General features: G+C 40.9%; 1 protein-coding gene and 1 long non-coding RNA gene across 4 annotated transcripts; one reads left to right on the top strand and one right to left on the bottom strand.

Moving 5' to 3' along the window:
- Positions 1–851: 851 nt before the first annotated feature.
- On the bottom strand, positions 852–18,456 carry ZNF410 (zinc finger protein 410). 3 transcript variants are annotated; one of them, XM_038180794.2, is made up of 10 exons: positions 18,299–18,456; positions 17,431–17,627; positions 9,156–9,291; positions 8,622–8,855; positions 8,125–8,316; positions 7,132–7,291; positions 6,092–6,273; positions 3,269–3,358; positions 2,026–2,151; positions 852–1,481 (listed from the first exon to the last, which is right to left on the bottom strand). In XM_038180794.2, the coding sequence occupies exons 2-10, from the start codon at positions 17,461–17,463 to the stop codon at positions 1,297–1,299; spliced, it is 1,338 nt and encodes a 445-aa protein (XP_038036722.1). In that variant the 5' UTR covers positions 17,464–17,627; positions 18,299–18,456; the 3' UTR covers positions 852–1,296. The 3 variants fall into 3 exon arrangements, with proteins under 3 accessions (XP_038036722.1, XP_038036721.1, XP_071894565.1); XM_038180793.2 differs by having other exon boundaries at positions 2,026–2,262; XM_072038464.1 differs by lacking the exon at positions 18,299–18,456 and adding an exon at positions 17,713–17,731 and having other exon boundaries at positions 2,026–2,262.
- Positions 11,286–16,867, top strand: LOC110353056 (uncharacterized). Its single transcript, XR_002403041.4, has 4 exons — positions 11,286–11,581; positions 11,696–11,770; positions 13,014–13,258; positions 15,892–16,867. It is a non-coding gene; the product is annotated as an uncharacterized lncRNA (long non-coding RNA).
- Positions 18,457–18,466: the final 10 nt, after the last annotated feature.

Genomic DNA, 18,466 nt, shown 5'->3' on the forward strand with positions numbered 1-18,466 from the left:
TGAAACCACAAAGTCATCACATCCAAGTGATGTGATACTATATATAAAGATTATCCTATCCTCTGTATACTGCATTAACGTGTACAGTTTTCATCACCAGCAACTGACTTGCTAGCCAGCTTTATCAAGCTTATTCCAATAAGACTAAAGTTAAAGCATATTGTATAAGCTCATAACTACCTTAACTATAAACACCTCAGCCAGCAGTTTCTGGAGTGTTCATCTTTCTGATGAAATCTACTTAGAAAGTAAAAGCATCAAACCAAATAACTGAAACTCATGAGGCACCTTTCTTGCTAAACAAAGTGTTCTGAAAGTAGGATTATTACATCTCTGATAGTTAATCTCTTAATACACCTCGAAAATGGTATGGAAATAAAGAATTCCCACTTTTGTTCTGGAATTTTGCATCATATGAAAATGTTTGTTGTTTTTAGTTAAAGAATTACAGGCTGTTCAACTGGGCAACTGAAAGAGGACATCTCACTAGAGGATCTTCATGTTAAGGTGCTAATGAACTAATGATAGCCAAACTACATCAGATCCTGAACCACAGACACGCAGTTCTTCTGCAAGAACCTCTAAATTACAATACCTTTACCAACAGCAGCACTACCTTTACATTCAGCTGGGGATCAATATAAACTCAAAGCATTACCTTCACATAGGAGCAATAACAGGTGCATAGTATCTTAGCAAATTCCTGCATTCTTAGTAGTGCTAATTCTGAAGAAAGTCTTCCAAGTTAACGAAAAGTCAAAACATCTACATGGTAGACTCATTTATAGTGCTTCATATATCAATCAAGTTTTCAAGGAAAAAGCAACTGGAAAAGAACACAGCAAATGTAATTAAATGATATCAAGTAGTACATTTATTTCAGATATTAAGTCAGCTTCTGACAGTGAGATGTATTAGAATATAGTCTCTGAAGGTAAAGGATGGAAGGCCTGTTCCTCAAGATATTGGGTGTTTGCACAGTGTCTAGCACAATGAGGTCCCGGTCCTTAACTGGACTTCTAAGTGCTCCAGCAAAACAAACGCTTTAGGCTTTAGGAGAATGGACTGCATGAGCAGTTTTGAAATGGCGTTCCACAACATGGGCTAAATGACATCTAAGCAGCAGACTTCACCTTTTAAGCTCTGCAAGAGAGAAACTTGGTCCAGCAGGTCTTCTCCAACTCCAGTTTTAGGATTCATTCTCCATTTACCCACCTGCTCCATGCACACTTAAAGCAATGCTCACTTGTCCCACTGCAACATGATGAGTCTCTAGGAGGAACGATCAATCCCACTTCAGTCACCACATATAAGAGGGCGGAAGAAAGAGCAGCTGGTCTCACCCTCCTCCACTCCAATAATAGACTCTGTGTCTGGCAGATGCAGGGACTCAACACCAAGGCTGGGCTGAGAGTTCATGGAGATGAGATTCTTACTATGCACTGTAGATTCTTCCAGCAAACTGCTGCCCATCAGTGACTCTATTGTGAAAAAAAGGGTAAAACAAAATGATGTAAGGACACTGGAACACATGGTACAATCCTTGTCCCCCCTCCAAGTCACATAGACTTTATTAGACATCTACTTTATAAATTCCTACTCTGTGGGCATCTGAAGCTCCAATGGATGATAACTCCTATATGTACTGTTTCGAATGTTAGTATGACAGGATCTCATGCAGGCTCAGCTTTCTCTTTAAATAATTCACACAGCATTAAAAAACAGGCTTCTTACAACAAGAATATATAACAAAGGGGAAAAAAAAAACAAACAATGTAAAAAGAAAGATACCAGATTCATGTTGATTTTGAAAATAATAAACCTATCTGCCCCTTGACTACAGTACAGAAACAGACCTTTGTCTTCTATCCTAGAAAGGGGAGAGTGAGCAATCCATCCCCATCTCCAAGAGGAACAGTCTTTTATTCTTTACTGTTTTCTGGTCTCTCTTCCCTTCTCTTTGACCATCCATCCACTATTTCCTTCCTGTACTTCCTTCCCACCGTGAACGAACCCCCTCCTTACCTGGCTGTTCTCGCTCCCTGCTGCCAGCTGTTCCAATTCTGGAGTGGTGTTTCCTCATATGCACATTTCTGCTGCCACTCTGGGAAAATGTCTTTCCACAAATTTGGCACTGATGGGGCTTCACTCCTTGGAGAAGAAGGGGGAAAAATATCCCAGGAATTACCAAATTGGGAATGAAAATCTCATCAACCAAAGAATCATGACCATGTTTTGATATGGCTGTTGACACCCTTCGTGCTAATTATCCATGGAAAAAAAAAAAAAAAGAAAAAAAAAGTGAGAAACACTCCTGTTTCCTAGGCTCCAGAACAGAAGAGTTTTAGATACCAATATTGCCAGATGTTGGAAACCTCAAGTCTGAAGAGTAACATAACATTTCAGATCTGATTTATAGGAGGGTTCAAATTATTTGGAATCTCTTACTCAGTGACATGGAAATATTTGATGTCTTATGCCTAGAACACAAACTGACAAGAAGCAAGGAACCAGGGATGAACCATAAATTGCAATATCTGGTTTATATTACTGAGCAGACACTGGATGATAACTTGTCACTGTGGAAGGATTCCCATAGAGGATAGGCAGAGTCTATCATTTCCCCCATCTATAACCAAGTATGAAATCCCTAAGTGTGAGCTTAGCACCATGGAAGCCAGATAGGTGAAGGGAAAAAAAGCATGGAGAACTCATGAAGTCCTCAAAAGTTACTCCCCTTCCTCAAAAAAGCCATATTTATCACATGCTGAAGATACTTAAGATCAATCAATCAAAACAGAAGGTAGAAGCTTTGAAACACTTGTGAAATGCCTATCTAATGCTCTTTGGCATTAGGTTACAAGTAAGTAGTACTTAAAAAAAAATACAACCCTACCCATGGCAGAAATCCACTCATGAGAGACTGAATGATTTTGATGATTGTAAAGAGCTGCTAGATTCTCTCTTTTAAATAAGAAAATGAAGATATGAAACTGATATCCAACTTTATGATACCTTAGAAACACTCTTAATTTTAAAAAATAAATTTAAAAATTGTAATCTGAAGTCAGAAACATAACATTTAGAACCACGAACAACAGAAAAATTAAAGTGTGCAGGCCACCGGTACCACAAAGGAAGCTATCAAACAGTATAGCCAGAAATTCTGTAGAAAACAGGGATTTTTTTCTTAAGAAAATCAAATCTAAGTCCTACAGTAAAGATATTTTCTCAGACAGGTTACAGAATGTCAGATGAAAACTCTTACCTGAGTGGACAACCAAATGTTTCCGAAGGCTGGAGTACTCGGCAAAGGAGCGACCACATCCCTGTGCCTCACACAGAAAGGGTTTTTCCCCTACAAAGAAAAAGTAAGTTCTTACATTTTGGGATCACAACTTGATCTGATTGTCCAAGCCCCTGAGAACAGCCTGAAGAACTCTATCCCATTCTCTCTTTTGGCCTTACATGCAACAAAGTTCAACAGAAACAATATACATGCTTCCTGAGTCTTTTAAAGCATTCACTTCATCAGCTTTTAAGAGGAAACACTTAAATTCTTTGATTGTTAGATCATCATTACCTGAAAGGCAAGAAAAGATCCTCTGTTTCTAAATAGATTTTCCAAGTGCATAAATACCAAAAGAGTAATACAAAAGTGCCTGGAATATGATATATCATTTATATGCAGTTCTTAACAGCCATCTCTCTGCTTCAATAACTCCCAGGATCCTGTTCCCATTCTGCCTTTCGGTGCCAAAAATCCCATTAACTGTATGTATTATTAACTGAATCTTCATATCAGATTCTATACTTTATTTCAGATCAGGCTGACCTTGGCAAAAATCTGTGAGAGATGTGTCAGTCATTTATATTTATCTGTGAAGAAACAGCAATTCGAGGCACAATTTGTTCTCATAGCCTGAAATTTGTTACTTGTTTATATCTCCAGAGCTATGTTTGCATTTTTCTGCATGATGATAAATTGGAATATGACTACACTAATGCAATGTAATATACTTAACCTGTTCTAAATTCCTTTTTAATAAAGTCTTGAATGAAACTAGAGCTAACTGTTGCTTGCAACATCCCACTAAAGAACTTAATATACCATATTTAACAGTATGATTTCAAGCCTTTTTCTATTCTACTGTATCAGAGTAACAACAAGTCCATAGCAGATTAAGCAAGCTACCTGAACTATTTCTGTTGTCTAACATATACATAGCTCTCATTTCAGAGCAAGCTTGTTTTTACAGGTGTTTCTACTCTGATTTTGTCTTTAAAAGTCCTCTCCCTAGAGTTCATTCTCAGCTTTAAATCTGCGGTAGCATTCAACAGATCGATTGGTGTTACAGAACTGAAACACACGGCAGATTTCCAAATGCTATTTGTACGTTCTAGCTTATTAGAAGCACTTAAAACTTCGAAAGAAGGAAGGAAAACTACCACTGACAAAAATAACAGCACACAGTTCCATCTATAAGAAACCCTAGATCTATTTACATCTACAGTTTTTAACACCTTTGGTCTGACGAAACTCTTAATTGCACATGAACAAATTGCAGGTTAGAAAGTTATTTTTTATTCTTCCAGAAGCTACTGCTCTGTTGGTTGCAGAACACTCTGTCATGGAGGATCGTGTCTCTGTCAGCTGGGTCTATTTACTTCATCTGTGCTTTGGCTGGGAGCTTTAAGTGCAAAAGAAAACTGTACAAACTATGTTACTGTTATTACACTTTCAAAATTTTATTATTGGCATATATCACTTTTTACTACATCCCAACATCTGCCTCCAAACCATGTGTTCTAGTTAGACTGCAAATGCTTTAAAATAGCAACTTTTTTCCATGTGTGTCTACAAAGTACCTAGCATACGGTAGTGTTTAAGGCAGCAAGCATACACAGCTGTTGGCAGCCCACATAATTTTTCATTTTACTAGGGATGCCTTGTGCTCTCACAGTTGTCAAGGTTATTTTGAAATGTTAACCAGCTCTAACGCAACCTTCATAGGCCATCAGGGAATCTCTAACAATGTCCTGAGAGGCTTGAACTGAGCCATTTATTTCAGTGGTGTGTTAACCCCAAGGCTTAAAAAACAAACAGGCAAAATCCCTAGAATATTCACTGTCAACCTTGCTAACTTAGACTAAAATTTCTGATCATTTCAGCAAGAACTTTTGCAGCTCCCTCAAACACCTTCCTAGGACAAAAGCACCTAAAGCACTCTATACAGTTGTCAAGACTTTGGCTGGTACACCAACCTCTAAAAATACTGACATAGCAGAATCAAATTCTGCACAGGAGACAGCATGAGCAAACCGTATATAAATATAGCACTATGAAATTATGGTTCTTGTTTTATTTAATATAAAAAGCTGAGTATGAGTTAAGAGTACACAGGCTCCAATATATGGTGACATCCCAGATTAGCATTAGCACAAACACAACAGTTTGCATGCCAAAATGCTATCTTCTAACTATTGCCTTTTTTTATTAGACTTTGCTGCTATATTTTTAATACTCATTCCACAGTACTCTTTACTCCCTAAATTTCCCAAATATTATAATTCTCCAAGCAGCATAGATAACATAAGGTAGTCAGAGCCAGCCAGATGTCAGTAGAGCTACAACTGCCTACCAGGACTTCACACTGAAGAAACATCTAAGTTATTGTGCTTCTCAGGAAATTAAAACAGCTTCTTTATAAAAGCAATTACAGCAGTGGTGTTCACTGGCTATTCCACTAGGAATGGTCTACTTTCTCCCAAAACAAAGAGAGATTTTCCCCACCCACAATCAAACAATTCAAAGTGGGAAGAGGGATCTTCAAAGCATGTGTCTGAGAGGAGCACAGCACCATCATACAGTAGTTCCTGTATGAAATTATGCAGGATAGTAAAAAGTGGTAAACTGTTGATTAATCTGTCCTACAGATCAATGTGAATTGATAAAAAAGGAGCATTAATGAACGACAGAAATGTACAAGCATATGATTCTCAAGAGCTGGAGGACGGAGAAGGGAGTGGTTTAATCCTCAGTAAAGACCCCACCACTGCAGACCACAAATAGGTGAAGTCTAAAACACACCGGTGTGAATTCGCAGGTGGTTCTTCAGATTTCCAGCTGTTGTGAATTGTTTCCCACAGCCCAGCTCCGTGCACACAAAGGGTTTTTCACCATTGTGAGTTCTCATGTGCACCTTCAGCCTCTGCAAGACATAAAAACTTTTTCCACAGCCTTCTGCTGGGCAGGTGAAGGAGCGGTCATTCCTGCAAAGCAACAAAATAGCTGTTTCATAATCACCTACTTCAGTGTATTTTTCACAAACACTCAACTTTTTTTTATCTTTGATGAAATAACAAGCAGAAATGTTTAATCCAAAATGAATTATTTCTGAAAATGAAGGAATTCAACCAAAGTGATTGACCTATATTAGTCCTAAGGAACTACCATATAGCCAGAGTTTGGGTTTTCCACCAGAAGAAGTAATTCAGGTAATACCTTCGCATCATATTGCCTTGCCTAGAAAAGATGTACATTGACCTGGAAAGATGTAGCAAAGCAGTGCAACAGATTACACACAAAGGCCATAGATTTTCAGTCACTAGAGGTTCAAAAATAATTGTATGTGTACATATAACACATGCAATTACTGCTGGCCCTGCCTCAGGACAAGATGATGGACACGTCTGTTGGAGTCCTTCCCAGTTTTCAAGCTTCTCATCTACCTTACTGACAGATCATTTCTCAGCCAGAAAAGATGATGGTCGTTTTGTTTTTTTTTTTAGAACAAGCAACTCTGTTCATGGATATATAAAATGTGACAGCATCCCACATGTTCTAATGCTCACTGTACCATAGGAGTAATGTATGCACATAGTGACTGTCTTTACTGAGCACCTGTTAAAATACAAATATTCCAAATCCAACACTAACAAGAGCCTGAGAAAATAATCTAAATCTGGCCAAAATGTTTCAACATAATCCACCTGAGGCAAGCAAAGGGCCTAGTATTTCTAAGAGTAATACCAGGTTTTCACAGCTTGCTGATGTCAAAAAATAATGCTGTCCCAAATAGAGCATGTTTTTATCAAAGTCAGAACAACATATAGCTTTATTCTGCTCACCGGTGTGTTTTCAGATGATATTTGAAGTGAGCTGGCCATACAAATGTCCGATTGCAGCCTTCAACTGTGCACTTCAGCTTCCTTTCCACACGAGATAAATGAGGAATGGGGCTAGAGTCTTTTGGTTGCCCATCTCCTGAGCAAAGATGAACATTTTCACCTGGAAGAAAAAGCCCACCAAAATCTGAAAAAGTTCCGTATTACTAAGATGTGTCAAATTTAATAGATAAAAGCAGCATCGTATGTGATACAGGACTATAAAGTAGATAAGTGCCTGGTTACTGATTGTTTACTATGTCCTACACACAGCTACCCAGCCCACAACAGGGATCAGAGATTTGCAAACCTTACCAGGCCCATAAACTATTGCCAGCAAGTTATCCATATCAGACCAGCCACTACCAGACAAGGCTTATCACAAGAAGAATAGAAAGCCAATGTATCAGAAAATGTAAAAATAGTCTCTGTGTCAATAGCAACCGTCCAAGTAGCAGCCAGGATAAATACTTTTAAAAACACCTTAGGTAAAAAAAAGAGATACTGCACTTGTTTGCAATTCTTTATTGAAATAGTTGTCACAAAGTATGTGCCTAAGTCCAATTATGTATTCTTCAGAAAGCTGATCTTGAAACCAAGTGGAGCTAAGAAGAAATCTTGAGTTACAGTATGCATTAAAAATACACTTGAAAGTGAAAATGAAAGTTGAAATACAAACAACTGCAGTCAGAAAGAAGATATGCTTTACATGTACCAGAGAACAAGGGGACTGCTGGCTCCACTGAAGCTCATTCCCTGAGAAAAACTGAGGAGCCTACGTATGTTACAGAAAAATTACGTGATTGTTCTGTATAACTCTCTGTCACTGACAGTTTGAGGACACATCAGAATAGCTTAAGAGCAAGAGAGAGTGAAAGACAAAGGAAGAAACAAGATGAAACTAGAGGTCTTGTGTGGAACACTCAACTTTTGAGACAGAATCAGGAAATATCCTACCATTATTGCTTGCTTTGGCATTCTTAGCGAGCTGTGCCCGAGTGGCAGCAATTAAACTGTCATGGGCCAATTCTTGCACTCGTAGGAACCACGGTGTACTGCTGTCTGTGCTATCATGAGAGAGAAAGTCGTTCCCAGAATCTTCTGCTTCATCTTGAACAAATACCAAGTGCTCTGCTGGGGAGCCCAGCCCTAGAAAAAAAGACAAGCTCATGAAAAAGAATTATAATGTAATAGGGGGAAGATGGAAAGATCTTTTGCTTCCCAAAGGCTAGCATTCATGGCACAGATGTAATAGCTGCACTGAAAAAGTCTTCACTGACCTCTGCATTGGAGGAAGCTGTTGATGATTAAATGATGCTGAAATATCCAATAATGCCCAGCAAATTTCGTGATCTTTTCCCTTCATAAGCAGCAGGGACAGAGATGTACTTGTATCTCCTGCATTCTGTTGTCTGAGACATATCCAGCCAGGTGACAAACAGAAGGAGAATTACCTGCTCTTGTTAGGTTGAGAAGAATAAATGAAGTGCTGTCACTGGGCTGGAGGTCTTGCAATAAACTGGAAGTCTCTGATGATGACAGAAGTTCAGATGGTTTCTGTACATTCTGTGCCCTTGTTTCCTCTCCATCAGGACCCACATTTACCTGCAGGCTCCTCAAGACAGCAGATGAAGAAACATCTTTGGAAGAATTAGTGTGACTTGGAGAAGTGAGATCTCTTTCATCATCTAGCGAAGAAAGTCAAACCAAAGAAAATAAAAAGTATGAAAATACTATGATGAATAGATACCTATGAATTATTTTCCTAGAAAAACAAAACAAAACAAAACAAAAACTTTACAGATTTTGGGTGAAGAATGAAATTTCTAACTAATCAGACTTCACTGTTAATTAGAAAAATTTCATTCATCCTTCTGAACTTGTTGGAATGCATTATCAGCAAGAGGCAGGGATGACACACAACAGCGCAGAAATAAAAACACCTTTATAAACAGCATCTTCACAGACATCTGCTGCATAGGCTTTACCTGGCAACATGAGTCTGTTGCATTCTGAGGTCTCAGTAACAGGAAGGAGAGAAAGGCAGGTGATGTCTTTTGGCTCTGATTCCACCAGCCCTTGCCCCAGTGGAATAGAAGTATTCTGAACAAACTGAACCAGCAGCTGGAAAGAGATGTAGAAGATTAGATGAAGAGTAGCATACATCATTAAGAAGGTACTAAACCTACTTCATTCTCCCCTCCTTGTAGGAGTAGCCTCTACCCGTCTCTTGTAGGAGATGCAAAAGACAACTATTACCATCAAAGTGGAAGCTTTTCAGCTTACATTAATGACAAAGAATGTATTAATTTTATTTGTCATTTGAGAAATATAGATTAAAGTCTCATTTCTTTATCAAATAAACAAGTTCTTGATCATTGAAGACTATACTGAAGGCTACTTATGCTATCTCATATGTTCTTTTTTAATTCATCTTTTATCACACAATACTTTACTGCACTCTCACCTTCCAGGTAAGTGTTTTCCATGCTCAGCCTTTGATATAGGTATTTTTTTTAAATTACTGGCTTTAGACACTTAGCAAAGAAAGTTGGCCTTTTAAATAAAAAAGCAAGCAAGAGAAAAGTCACAAAGATATCTAGCTAATGACTATTCAAAACTGGCAGATAATGATCAGAGGAACAAGGCTGGGATGACAAGGGGTGGGGGAGGGCAAACAGCATCATCTGTTCAAATCAGTTACAGCTAAAACCATCAAAGGTGAACAATTAAAGCCATTGCCCTTAGTGTGAAACCCAACCACTACGGGGATTCACCAGAAGAAACTCCAGAATACTATACAAAGTAAAAGGGGCTGTTGAATAAAGGGGTACAGGACTTTGGGTTGCACTTCCTGACAAGAAATTTGGGGACTTGTCATGAATTGTTTAAGGAAAAGGCCAAAGGCAGGAAAAGGAGGGGATCAAGGTGGATAAGGGCAGAACAAACACAGGAATATGGAGAAAGGGGGATAAAAGAAGGCCATTACATGTAAGCAGGAAGCTGGTCAACTCACTGGTCTGGCCAAACTCTGGGCCTAACCATCATGGTATGTTCTGTCTGCTCATGAAATTGTTCACAATCATCTCCTATGGGATCACGCTCCCCAGTGTGTGTGTGTGTGTGTGATATAATAATGAATGCCAAGCCAGACTAATTGGCAAGTAGTATGAGAGGTGTGGGGCCAGATATTGGAGCCACCCATGAAAGGTTTTCCCTGAGCAGCAATCCTTAGAAACAGGATCAGGCTACTTCTGCCATCTGTGTTTATGTGGGAAGGTGCCAGCATCCTACCTGTGGTAATCTGTTTGTGTGTGTACCTATTGAAAACTGTGCTAAACCTCATTACTGGCTGGATCTGAGACCAGAAAGAAAGAGCAGCTCTCATCCTAATGGGCCCAGGAGGTGAGGAATGTGCAGGTCATTCAGTCCTGCTATTAACATCACCAGCTCTGCCAATGTAAAAATTAATTCTGGCTAACTCGTGAAAATTTTGAGTTATAAAAAAGGAACCTGAAATTCAAAATGGAGCTAGAAGTCAGAGAAATTTAGAAGGAAACTGCACCGAATTAGGTATTCAAAAGCTACTACCCTCATTGTTGCACATTTTAACAGGTATTCATGCAGAGCCCAGATGGAATTGTCTGTGCAGGGAGATGGTTCAAAAGAAAGTAAATTAAAAAAAAGGCACGCTCTGTTCACTTAATCACAACGCTACTTGCTTAAAAAAAAGAGTTGCTAGTCATTTGATCATTATTTTGTACAAGCGTGTTGTGATTATCTTAGCGTTTAACTTTCAGAAAAACTGGCACCCCATTCCAAATTATTTCTATGTTAAATACCAGCTTTTTGAGCCTCTCCTACACCAGGATCAAGTGAGTTCCATCTAAGAAACTACAAAGAAAACAAGCTCCTTTGGGCTCTGATTTCTCTATGCTTATTTCCTCACATAAAAACACTGGAAATACTGAGGCTTCCTCAGCTTTACCTCTAAGAAATACTGCTGCCAGGGCCTTAATTGCCCTGAGTGGTCTCACCTGGAGCACTCCCCCCACCCTCTGCCCATGGGCCTATTTAAGCCCAGCCTGGGCTCCTACTTGCTTCTTGAGCCCTGCTGTAAGTTTATGTGTCTCCAGCTGTGTCTTTTCCTTCTGGATGGACTCCCACCAATACTACAGCAGTTGCTTCAGCCCCATCTTTTGTTGCTTCAGGCCACGCTCCCTGGATGGCTGCTGGACCAGGTTCACTGCTTTGCCCTACCTGGGCCTGTCGATGGGCCCTGCTACCAGTACCCAGCTCTGCCTGCTGTATTTGGGTGCTCAGGAACGTGCCCTGGTCAGTGAGGGGCTGAGTCAGCCCCTGCTCCCAGCTCACCTCCCTTAGCAGCAACCTGTCTTCAGCATCAACTGCAAAGGTAAATATTAAACCTTGAGGTCATCCAGATGGTGGTAAGCCACAAGGAACCAGGTCATGAGCCAGACTGCACTTTGAAACATTAATGGTTTGTTTTTTTTTTTTCTCCCATTAGATATACTATAAGATTAACCACAAGCCCCAGTCAGAAGAGGGAGCTAGTCTTGTGTTGTCAGAAAATATGTAGGAGGTAAGAGTCTAACCCTGAAGAGCCTGCATTCCAGTTTAAGACAAAATACAGTGTGGAGAGAAAAAAAGAGAAAGGAAATAAGAGTAGCAAAATACATCAACAAGAAGAAGCTAAACTAAAACCTATAAGCAGCAAAATGGTTCTAAATTATGGAGCTGTCTTTAATTTAAAAGCTCTCCTTGATCCCAGCAGCTCTCTATTCTACCATGAAATACAAATTTTATGGACTCTTCTATTTTTATACAGATGGTCTTGGATAGAACTTTTCCTCCTACAATAGGAAAGCTTTGCTTTAAAGCCTCCACTCCCACACATCAACATTAAGCCACTGAGGAGAAGCAAAAGGCAGCAGCCACAAAACAGATGCCCAAAAGAAAAGGGATCCTTCTAATTTTCATCCTGAAGTAATAACAAGCCAGTATGGAGAATTACAGGGGCAAAAGAAGCAGAAGAAAATAAAAGCATATGAATCATCCTCGTTATTAAAATACCCAATTAAAAAAAAAAAAAAACAACTCTCAAACTAAAACCAATCATTAAGTATACCCCTTCCAATTCTACATCAAATAATAAAGGGAAAATAAAAAAGTGACATTTGCATTTAAACAGCTAGGTACTTTCAGAAACCTCCCTCCCCAAAATCACCAAAAACTTTTGTGATAATTAGAGCAATTGAAATATGGAGGGGGGGGGATCATTGCAAGCACTATGTGCAGCTTTCTTAACTGTCTTTTAAGTTGTTTTTACGGATGAAAGTAAACAGGAAACTGCAAGAATATTTGGTAATTGGCTATTCAGCAAAAAGGACAAATAAGGAACAGGAAGGTAATTAAATATGTAGATGCACATCCTCTAACACTCTGCAGATAAGAGAGTAACAAAGAAAGAACACATGGGATGCTGATGGATGGGCTTGAGTGTGAACGACTTGCGTGACCTTGAAAAAACTCAACCAGAAACTTTTTAAGAAGTAGGAAAACAACATTACTAAGGGTTACCAGCACAGGTCTTACAACAAACAGCAAGCTTCTTATGGGATAGGAGAGGAATTGTGAGACTGGGTAAAAGTTATCAGGATGCCTTAAGCAGGGGATGTGGGAATGTGGAAAAACTGAGATATTTAGGGGAAGGTTGAAAGGCGGGGAAAGGGAGGGATCAAGGTGGATAGGGGAGGAACAACCATGGGGAATGGGAAGGGATGGGGATAAAAGGGGCTGACTGCATGTTAACACGCTACATACAGGTCAGGACACTGCTGTGCCTCATGACGGTAGCCCATCCCATCGTCTCCAACACTGCTTGCTCCTAAATAGTTTCCAAGTGAGTTTGTCCAATAAACTTCAAGTCAGACTAGCCTGTGAACTGGAGGAAATCACAATCCGGAAACTCAACATCCTGAGCAGAGACTGGATTAAAAAATATAATAAAATGGCTGGATATGGATACTGGAAGGACTCAAGGTCTGACAGACTGGACGGATCCATGAATGTGAGTATGAATGTCAGCTGAAAGAGGGCATGACATGCTTGCAGATTTCAAGCCTGGTTACCTGATGAGCAGGAACAGGATTAGGCTGTTTGTGATCTTCCTGCTCCACGTGAATGCTGTTCATGTTTGTGGATGTCTGTAAAGGTACTGTCCTTCCACTTATATTAGTGTTTATAGCTGTACCTGTCTGCGTGCATGCATGGGAGCAGGTTCAGCCTTGCTTCTGAACAGACCTTGGAACAGTCTAGGGGTCTCTAATCTGCAGGGATCAGCAGGGGAGGAATTTCCTGGATGCAACAGTTCAGCAGATTTTCTAACTGTATAGTATCTGGCATCACTGACAAGATCCAGATGGGCTTTAAGTATTCCTGAGATGGTGGATATCGAATACCTATGAAAAGAGGGGACTGATTCTTCTGCAAATATGTCCAAAGCATTAGTTTGTAGCCAAACCCACAGAATGTTTTGGGGTACCTGAACAGGAATAGTAAGGGAAACTGAATGTAAAGAGTATTACCAAACCATGAAAGAAATCATTAGAGGTGTAAAGTGGCTTTACTCTACGGCTGAGATCTGCACAAAAGAAGTCCCTTAGAATTCAATGTGAATTTTGATATTAATTGCAAAAGGGCACCCACAGTGTAGAGATTCAAACTTATGGGACAGATGTGAGTTGTCCCTCCAAGGCTCATAGATTCTCTCAATACAGGATGAACAAAGTTCAGCTACATCTTCCTAGGAAGAATTTTTGTCTCTGCCATAACACCTTCTTGAATATATTCTCCTTCCCTTTTTCTGAAACACCACTTAACTCTGAAATGTCTTTTAACACAGACAGTGTATGTACTAAATGTAAAATATTTATTGGTTCTTGTCACTTAATCGTCATCCCTGTTGGCTAAAAAAATGATCTCAAGGTCTATCACCACAAGCATTGCAGAATGCTTATGTTACCAAGAAGGCTTGGATAATGTTGTTGACCTCAGAGAGGAGAGAAAAAAAATCTGTTTAAAGGAACTGGGAATCCCTCTTAGGGAGCCCTTAAAAAAAAACACAGTAGAGAAACAAAAATATAGCTGTCTGGGACAGATGTTCTGCAACAGACTCCCTTCATCAGATGATTCATATGCTAAGAAGTGGCAGACAGCTGCTTTGTTTGTGGTGGGGGTGGCTGGAAGGGAAAGGGAAGGAAGGCTGGCCCAGTACTAAGGTCCAGATCTGGCCTCCCACACAGGGCCAGGCAACACTCCCAGAACAGCAGGGATGATGTTCTTAATTGAAACTGCTTCTGCTCTAAATTTAGCCAGTGAACCACTACAAAATGGTCAAAATAACATTTACATTAAGTTCACTTGATTAACTATGGTAATGCTACTCAGGAAGCAGAAAGCTCGCTGCAGTTCTGCAGTTGACCAGTGCGGTGGAGGTGCCTGAAAATATTTGCAATTGTAATGAAGGCTTAAAACATGCAAAATGCAGATCTTATCGGCTCTCTGAGGAATGCAGGCAATGCAGCTTTGGGGGCAGGGAATCCAGAAGAAAAGGCAGATACATTTGCCCATATAAACTCTCTCCAAGCAGCTCTGTGATTGCTCATCAAAGGACGATCCACCTCTGTGCAAGCATTAAACATTTGCTCATATGTTAGCGACTTCTTTAGGGATAAAAAGAGTACCAAAGAAGCTTATGCAATCCATTTGTAGTGCCTTGGTTAATATTAATCTAGATCCTACTTGTGTGTAAATACAATTGAATCTTAGTGAATACCTTTCTTGCATAGTAGACTATATGAAAGGTATCTGTGGCTGTGAGAATTAGGGTGCCATGGTTCACCAGGTGATACAAAATTATGACAAACTTTCAGAGATGCTGGAACTGCTATTTGGGAGACAGATAAATGGGGTATCATTTAATTTCACCAGTTTCACCTCAAATGAATGGAAAATGGCATTAACTTAGTAATCAACTTTCACAATCAGAACAAGGAAGAGGGTGTGTATAGGATTTGGTAATCCACAATAAAAATGAATCTCAGTTTATAGCATTGATCAAGCTTTGATGAAGATTGAGGCTCTTGATTGAACATAAATCAGAAGACAGCATCTACGGAAAGAACAGCCTCTGCAACCACTGTAGTTCTCACGCATCGTGTCGGTTCTTAGTGGAAAATGACTTATTTGCATTTGCCGGTAAGAAAAATGCAACTCTATGTGAAAATAGGGCTATTAGGTAAACACACCTAATAAATAAATACCTTAAGCTGGGAAAAGACATGCCTGCTCATATTTGAGGAACACGGGAACAAGCATTCCAAATATTCCATCCCCTGTTTGTCAGAAATAATCTAAGGGAATCCACCCCCTCATAGACTGAGGTCATAAAGTTCTCCCACCTTATCATTTAGAAAATTCAACGACAGTTTCTGTGAATTCAACCACAAGGCAAGGGAAAAAAACTCCTTGTGCCCCACCAAGCTGAGACTACACAGTGCTACTGTGAGCTTGCAGCTCTTTCTGAATGGTGTAATTGGAAAGACTTTATTAAGAAGGAAATGCCTTACTATGTTATTTAGGCTGTGATGAGTTACCAGCATATATAATATAATGATACAATCGTCATTTTCTTTAAAATAGCAGTTTAAGATACATGCTACATTGCTTGTGGACTGAAGAATGAAAGAAGACTTGACAAAACCAGTTCTATTTCCACCTGCGAACTTCCCTAAAGCTGATTTCAAAGCAGTACTAAGTCATCTGCTCTAGGACCACAGCCTTCAGAAGAGGTAAAGCTGAGAAGAATAAAAGCAAGCAAAGAGAGTGATACAGTCCTCTGCACTTTTAAATCTGCACTTTTAAAGTATAAAGATAGCTGGTTAATGGCTATTCAGCCTAAAAGACAAAGGAGAGGAATGGGAGAAGCAATAAATTTAAGACACCTTTGTGTTGAATGTAACAAACTGCAGACTTGTATCTAGCAAATTACAGATAAAGAGTAACAAAGACTAGAAGTCAGATACTGATCAATGGGCCGCTGCTCAAGTGAAATGTAAGAAACTTGTACGAAAACGGCCTACTAGGTTATCTGAACAGGTCTCAGAGGAGAGACCAAACGGATAGGATGCCACAGGGAGAACAAGATGTGTAAAACAAGTTATTATGCAATGTTCAGAGGGAGGATCAAAGGCGGAATCAAGGTAGGTGTGTGGAGGAAGAACTGTGGGCAAGGGGAAGATAAGAGAATCCAATTCTATGTTAGCCTGCTGAATTTCCTCCTATCTACTTACTAAACACTCTTCCTGATATTTCCCCTGCAAGAGAGTGTTCTGCTAGTGAACTTTCAGCCAACTAATGTGAATAGGAGGAAACAGCAGTCTAGAAAGACTCAAGATCCCAGACAGAAGCTGGCTAAAAAGCTGTGGGTCTGGCACAGTTATCAGAACTTCAGGCCTGGCAGAGGCTGAAGACATCTGTGACTATGTGTGCAAGTTGACCGAGAGTACAGACGTGTTCTGCTAACAAACTTTAAGCCTGATTAACCTACAAGAAAGACCTTCTGTGTTGTTTATGCTGTTAGTGCTTAGCTATTAAAGGTACCTCAGTTGCGTATGTATTTCTTTGTGGCCAGCTGTGTGCACTGTGCACATTCATGTGCACATACATTTGTTATTGCCATTCCTGCTCAGGCATGGTGCTGGCTGAACCTGGGGGACAGCAGCCTCACACTGAGCAACCAGGATCCCCTGGGTGCAACCCTCCACTGCTTCTTGCCAGCTCCTCAGTGGAAACATGAGGACTTCAAAAAACAGAACTGGCTGACGTAAACAAAATAATGCAGACTCCCCAAAACTGAATAAAGTCAATTTGGTTTGAGGGAAAGAAATAGTGAGTACAGTAATTTATTTTATTCTTGTAACAGAAAAAAAACATTGTAATACTGAAAAAAAAATGTAACCTGAGAATAGGCAACAGTATTGGCTGAAATTGAGAGGAAGGAGGAAAGCCTGCAATAATCTTTAATTTTTTACCATTCAAATGGTGTTAGAAAACATCACTGAATAAAAACAACACTGAGAATTACTATCCAGGCAGCGAACTGAGTAGTCTCACTAAACTTTTTCCTAGCTGTTGCCCATAGACTTCTCTGGGAACCAAACCCACTTGATAATTGCTCACCTCTGGTTTGGATTCTAACTCATCCGATAACATTGATTCAAGTGTCCGATTCCTGCAGCTGTCCTCAGCAAGGCACAGATTGTTTTGTTTTTTAATTCAGAGAGAACACTCCCTGCTTATTCTCATATTTTCCTAAGCGTACGACTGTATGGTGGTCTTCCTGCATGAAGCTGTGTTGTGCAAATACTCAGTTTAACCTAAAATGATAAAACAACACGAATGTAGAGGTAAGAACCAAAAAAAAAAAAGTCAGCAGGTGTTGCACATAACTGCAGAATGTACCTTGAAGTACTGGGGAAACTCATGCGAGTTCCTGCATTTCTGTTGTTACTGAGTCAGCAAAACACCATCCTAACAGCGTGAAACTCATTTTCAGAGGCTATTTCCCACCTTTTCTTTGCAATATGTACTTTTCAGTGAGGAAAATGCAGCGTTTACCTGCAAACTTATGGAATCGACTGAAAAAATCACACAGTGTGCAAGGGGGGTGGGGGGGGGGGAGGCTGCGTCCCCAGCGGGGTTACCCAAATGGCTGCTGAAAGGTAACCGCAGGCACCGAGCCTGTCAGCGGGGAGCCTCTGCTTCCCCTGCCCTGCCGCTGAGGAGTTCCCTGGCGAACTTCTCCCAGCCCTTACCACAAAGGCACCGAGCACCCTCCCGAGATAACGGGCGACCCGGGCCGGGCCCCTGCAGCCCCCCCCCCCCCCTCGGGCCGGGCAACGGGCGGCTCCCGGCATGGCGGCGCCGAGCCCCGGGGGCAGCCCTGTGCGGGGCAGCCGGGGCCTAGCGGGGCCGCCCCCCCCCGCCCCGTCCTGTCCTGTGGCTCCCCCCCGGTCCCAGCGGAGCCCCCGGCCCCCCCCGGCCTTACCGGCATCTCCGCCGCGCGGATGTGACGCGGCCGCCGCCCGGAAGGGGCCGAGGAGCGGGGAGAAGGGGGCGGCCCCCGCCCGGCCCGGCCCCCGGCCCCGGGGCGGTGCTCGAGGGGGGGCCGGGGCCTGCGAGCCGCTGCCAGGAGGCTTTTTTTAAGGGTTTATCC

This window comes from Anas platyrhynchos, chromosome 5 (genome assembly GCF_047663525.1).
Source record: "Anas platyrhynchos isolate ZD024472 breed Pekin duck chromosome 5, IASCAAS_PekinDuck_T2T, whole genome shotgun sequence".
Taxonomy (NCBI): domain Eukaryota; kingdom Metazoa; phylum Chordata; class Aves; order Anseriformes; family Anatidae; genus Anas; species Anas platyrhynchos.

What these genes read in the sequence shown, in the direction of transcription:
- ZNF410 (XM_038180793.2), bottom strand. Translation starts at nt 17,463, where the DNA reads ATGTTATCGGATGAGTTAGAATCCAAACCAGAG. An exon ending in CCACCTGCGAATTCACACCG is followed by an intron (nt 3,359 to 6,091) that starts GTGTGTTTTAGA and finishes TTTTCTTTGTAG; the next exon opens with GGGAAAAACCCTTTCTGTGT. An exon ending in ACATTTGGTTGTCCACTCAG is followed by an intron (nt 2,263 to 3,268) that starts GTAAGAGTTTTC and finishes ATGGATAATTAG; the next exon opens with CACGAAGGGTGTCAACAGCC.